This window comes from Rhododendron vialii, chromosome 4a (genome assembly GCF_030253575.1).
Source record: "Rhododendron vialii isolate Sample 1 chromosome 4a, ASM3025357v1".
NCBI lineage: Eukaryota > Viridiplantae > Streptophyta > Magnoliopsida > Ericales > Ericaceae > Rhododendron > Rhododendron vialii.
The window spans coordinates 10,791,460-10,796,865 of record NC_080560.1 but is presented as its reverse complement, the minus strand read 5'-3'; the positions used below and the strand labels follow the sequence as shown (position 1 = coordinate 10,796,865).

Sequence of the window (5,406 nt, the reverse complement as noted above, 5' to 3'; positions counted from 1 at the left end):
CATATCCGGACCAAAAATCCTACGGTTCAGTTCCATTCCAATTCGTGACTCGCGAATCGGTTACGGTTTTATCCACGAATTTTGTTACGTAAGTAAGCAAAAGTTAAACACTAGCATATAATCACATATCTTGCAGTTCAATATTGCATTACAGTTCAATATTGCATTACAGTTCCAGAACAGAGCAAACACCAAATGAAAACAATACATGCAGTTCTAGTCTTCCAAATGTTCATCAAAACCAAAGAACAATAAATTTACCCCCTAAATTTACTATTTTGAAGAATCAGATCTAAGAAATAGGGTTACTGATACAGACTAACCACGATTTACCCTCTAAATTTTATATAGACTTACATTATATCTTATTATTAAGTAAAATACTAAAATTGGTATACAAAATTTTATTAATTTATTTATAGGTGAATATTATTTATGTATAGACATATATATCTAATTATATATATTAATATATATACTTATTTATTTATTTTAAATAAATTCTCACGGTCTGGTTTGGTTAATCCATGGTTTCTTAATAAAAATCCGTGGACCCAACCGTGAGTCATGGTTTTTTATTTTTTCAATCCATGTCCGAACCATTAATCCATAGACAAAATTCAAAAGGTACGTATCGGTTCGGTCCAAACCGGTTTACAGGATTTTTTGCACAGCCCTAATTAGAAGTTAGAAACACACAAGGAAAAGATGTTTTCCTTTTTCTATGGTTTTGTAATATCAATTTCTTTTATTTTACTTTTACCATCTTTTGTTTTATTCGGTTCATTGCAGTGGTAGATGTCGAACAAGTAAAATATTTGGACAGAAGATTTGGGAAAAAGTAAAATTAAGCAGAAGAAATCGAAAAATTCTATTTTCTTAAAGCAATTGGGCCTTCAGTGAGTCTGAAGATGGGCAAAAGAGGAGGAGAAAAAGGCAAGGCCCAAATACAAAAAGACTCTGTTGAACCAAAAAGTTCGCAGAGACGGAGGGATACAAAGATGGGAAAATGACGGTCCAGTACGTGTGTTGATAATTAATACCTGTCAAAAATATACTGAAAACATTTGTTAAAGCAGAAAATGTCATTGGCGGGTATTAATTATCAAAATACGTTCTGAACCGTCATTTTCCTTACAAAGATAAAACGATTTTATTAATCTTTGAAAAGGAATACAAAGATTAAACGGATTTCCGACACACCGACAGAAAGTGATACTCGTGACTATTTGTAGAAAAGAAAAACACTTACCATCATGGTTTTAAGCTACAGCACCATGACCCATAGTTAACACTATAAAAAGTCATAGCAAATATATCACAAACTTTCGTAACATCTCTCAGAAAATTTCATCAAGGGTAAGATATTGCAATCATTCATAGCATTCGTAAAATTTCATTATCTAAGCATAAACTCTTGTCGTTTATGATATTTTTTCTTTCGTGCAATGCGAATAAAAATTGATAACAAGGAAAGTTGAAAACAGAGGCAAAAGATAAAAGAGGAGAAACGGGTATTTTGCATGATTTTTCCATCCCAATCACTCTCAATCTAAAATGAAAGAAAAGAAAAAAGATGACATGTGCTCGATTTTAAGACAACTATTAAATCGTAGAAAACTACAATCGCATACTGTAAAACTTTAAGAATCAGCTGAAACAAAATGCCAATCAAGTGCTAAAACCAACAAGCTACAAGGAATTAGACCGTAGTGATTAAATTTATTTTGCCCATAAAATCGTTTAAAACTACTATAGCACATAGAATTTCATATCCAAAATGCAAAGTACTCAGTAAGTTAGGTAGCTATAAAAATGTTCAAGTGTTCGGGTTTTGGATAGGGTTTGGTTAGTTTTTATGAAGAAACATTTAACTCAGCAGATTTCGTCCATGTTTTAACACTAATCCTCTAAGATTCTCATTGTTTAAGTATTTATTTTTCACTTTACAAAATATGTCATCCTCTCAGGAGATTTTACCTTTTAACAGTAATTGACGGTAGGCGTGAAATTGAGGACTCCTTAGTAAGTTTATGGTTTGGTTGACAATACTTGAAGTTCAGGGGTCAATCAGACATTGAGTTAAAAGGTCAGGAGCAATTCTAACATTTCCCCCCTCATTTCCCCGTCAGCCAAACACCTCCCTAGGGTTTAGTCATCTTCAATTCCCACCGCAACACAAAACCCTAGCACACACTTCCTCAACACCGCTTCACTCCAAAACCCTATAACTGAATCAAATCGAGACTATATTTTCCCTTTCAGCCATGGCCAGCGCAGCCGCCAGATCCGTTTTCCGATCACCTTCCGTTCGGAATGCGGCGGCCAGATTCGCATCTGAAGCCAAAGCGGCTCGCTCTCCCTTTCGTGTCTCCAGCAGAAAACCCCTCTCTCATCGGATCTTTAGGTAACGATTGCATACATATACAAATGTGTCTATGTTTATATGCACCTGTGTATTGTGATTGTGAATGTGTGAGTAATGAGATGGTTTGGTTTTTTTTTTTTGGCATTTGAAGTTGTCCAGCTGAATTGGGCGCTTGTGCTGGATCGATGCAACCGTTTCACACGGCAACCGCATCGGCACTGATGACTTCGATGCTCTCGATTTCTCGCCGCAGTTACGGTTGGCTTTCAGAAGGTAATAATATCTGATTTCCGTTGAATTACCTGTTTTCTGAGTAGAGATTGGTTGTGGGTTTGTTGGTTTAGGTTGTTTGTGGTTTGAATTGCGGCTTGAGTTATGTGATTTTGTTTGACTGAACTTGTTACCGGGTTCCTAATGGATTACGTCCCCTTTGGATTGAGGAATTTGGTGAGGAAAGAAAGGAGAATTCCTTTTATGGGTAAATAGGGGAGAAATGATGAGAAATGTATAAAATGCAAGGTCTATTTTGTTGTTTCCCACCATTGCTTACCATTTTGGTGAGAATTGTAGAGAAATCATAACCCTTTATTTTCTCACTAAATCACTCGATTAAAAGGGGCTTAGGATCCTTACAAAATGGTAAACTGACTGCCTTCTATGGAGAATGGTGTGAAACTTGCTATTTGTTTCTTCGGGTGCAAATTGGTTCAACTTCAATCATCTCTCTCGTAGATCCCAGGGAACTGTGAGTTATGACCTTCTGGGTATAATTTATGTTATGAGTCATGACTTACAACAATCTGTGCCTAAAGTGAAAATGGATTCTTATTAGTAGGATTAGAGGGATTATGCTCCCTGTTCAAACGAATATACGGCACAGTAAGTGTATACGTTATTGGCTGCTGAAGCTGGTATTAGCATGTTAATAAAAGTGATTACTCGACATCAGAAAGAGGATTGTTTTGTCACTATTGTTAGGAAATATCTTCCTCGGAACTCGAAGAAAGTTCATTGCCCGAGGCTGACCTCCGCGTGGAAGAAGTTGGTTTGGTTAATTTTGTCGGAAACTGTATCTTGTATCTGATGATATTTTTACCCTTCTTCCCACAAGTCAGAAGCATATTTGATTGGTAACAGGTATTCTATTGTTGAATTCTACTGCGATCTTCAATCACGTGCCATGTTTTCTACTTCTTTTCCCTGTTGACAGTAATGAGTTCGGTTTTGTTTCCCTTTCCTCTGTGTAGTCATGTAGTTTCTCATGTTCGTCAAAGTAGTTTTCTCTGTAGGTTTCCTGACCAATGCGTTTCTGTCTTGATTTAGGTATCTAGCAAAACTTTGTAGGGCCTTCCTTGATGTCCTTTTCCAACCTCGAGTTTCTGGTAAGTTAGTATTTTCAGGATATTATCTTAAGTCGATAAGAATCACGAGTTACCAAAAAAAAAAACTGTGAGCACCACATCTGTGTCAGCTTTTGTCATATTCGGATGGTGTATACTTTAGGTTCCATTTAGTTAACCAGAAATTCTACTATCTTCTTGAGTATCTCTTTCCTTTTCTGGAGGTATTAGGTCATAACATTAGCTAATGCTCGGATTTCACTATTGTCTTTGGATTCATTCTAAAAGACTAGTCAGTTTTCTGTTTCTGTGTTTGCATCTTCTTGTTTTGACGGAGGAGTGCATGCTGCTTTTTTCCCTCTTGTAGGCATTGACAAGACTAGATGAAGATGGAGAAGCGAAGATGGAATGATTTTGGATTTTATGTCGTGGTTCTTTCAAAGTAGTAGGAATGCTTACTTCAATAAAATAAGGCAGTTAAATAGTTCAAGATTTGAGGTGCAAACATGAGTTTGATATTTATATCTACAGCTTTAAATTGCAAATGGTATTTTTGTAGGACTTGTTAAAGTGATCTTGAATGTGTTTCTCTTCTGGCGTTATATTCCTGCCTCAGTGCGCTCTTCTTTTACCTCTCATAATCATCAACCATGCTTAGTTTGGTTTTGGATTTTGTTTATGAAGTTATTCTCAAAGATGCAACTGTCTCAATTTCTAAGCCTTAATTTAGTTAAATAAATTTTCAATGAAGCTTACAAATTTTCCTTATCAATCAGCTTCAAATGAGGATGTGTGATGAATGTTCGGAGGAGTCAAGCGAAGTTTTGTTTTCAAAATTCTGTGTTCTCAGACTGTATGTAACAGCTGATAAGTAAGAGATTCTGAGTGAGCTGGAGAAGAGCCTAATTTGTTTTCCTTCACTTCCAAACTTAGATACTGCTGAATTCTGTTATCCTTGGAGACTTACAGATATAGATTATTGTCTAATTTTATACGGTTGGTGTGTATGCATGTTGATTGCAAAATGTATTATTTTTGTTGGCCGTATTCTCTTGATATTTTAAAAGTTCATCAAGACACCATACTAATCATTCGTATATCGATCAGCTTGCAATGATGATGTATGATGAATTACGGAGCAGTTCGAGCATTGTTTTTGTTCGCAACTGCGTGCATTCTGAGACAGGGTTGGACAATAAGCTACGAGTACTCAATGAGATGGCATTAGACAATTCAATTCTGGCTTGTGCGTTTCTGTGATTCCTCTTTCGTTGCTGCAAGTTTGAGTCCAATCCATGTAAAAGCTGAATGAATGTAAATGCATGTTTTCGTAACCAGTAGCTACAGGTTTGGCCTGATGGTAAATGAATCAACTGGATCATTCTTCTTATTTGATATGTACTTCAGTATTTTGCTTTTTTGTAGTTAGTGATGGGTGTTTTTTCAGTTTGTGCACTGCTGAATTATCCATAGAGAAGAAATTCTAAGACAGGAATGGGTATGAGGATATGGATGTCTCTATTAGTTGGCATCGAATGTCTGCAATATTGCTACATCGTGCATAATTTGGTGCTTAACTTCAATATTTGGTCTGGTCCTGACTTGAAGCACTCGGGTGATCAATGGACTTGGCATGCAGTTTGTGCTCCTATAGAGGAGGGGGGTTTAGGGCCTTGGACTATTGAAAACCTGAAACAA

At 36.3% G+C, this 5,406-nt stretch overlaps 1 protein-coding gene across 3 annotated transcripts; it reads left to right on the top strand.

The window, feature by feature from the left end:
- Positions 1-2,091: 2,091 nt before the first annotated feature.
- LOC131323160 (protein NUCLEAR FUSION DEFECTIVE 6, mitochondrial-like) lies at positions 2,092-5,163 on the top strand. Of its 3 annotated transcripts, none has more exons than XM_058354833.1 (3): positions 2,092-2,407; positions 2,520-2,641; positions 4,076-4,310. In XM_058354833.1, the coding sequence occupies exons 1-3, from the start codon at positions 2,268-2,270 to the stop codon at positions 4,093-4,095; spliced, it is 282 nt and encodes a 93-aa protein (XP_058210816.1). In that variant the 5' UTR covers positions 2,092-2,267; the 3' UTR covers positions 4,096-4,310. The 3 variants fall into 3 exon arrangements, with proteins under 3 accessions (XP_058210816.1, XP_058210817.1, XP_058210819.1); XM_058354834.1 differs by lacking the exon at positions 4,076-4,310 and adding an exon at positions 4,816-5,163 and having other exon boundaries at positions 2,120-2,407; XM_058354836.1 differs by lacking the exon at positions 4,076-4,310 and adding an exon at positions 4,485-5,163 and having other exon boundaries at positions 2,143-2,407.
- The last annotated feature ends 243 nt before the right edge of the window (positions 5,164-5,406 follow it).

What these genes read in the sequence shown, in the direction of transcription:
- LOC131323160 (XM_058354834.1), top strand. Translation starts at nt 2,268, where the DNA reads ATGGCCAGCGCAGCCGCCAGATCCGTTTTCCGATCACCTTCCGTTCGG. An exon ending in CTCTCTCATCGGATCTTTAG is followed by an intron (nt 2,408 to 2,519) that starts GTAACGATTGCA and finishes TGGCATTTGAAG; the next exon opens with TTGTCCAGCTGAATTGGGCG. An exon ending in TTACGGTTGGCTTTCAGAAG is followed by an intron (nt 2,642 to 4,815) that starts GTAATAATATCT and finishes TATATCGATCAG; the next exon opens with CTTGCAATGATGATGTATGA.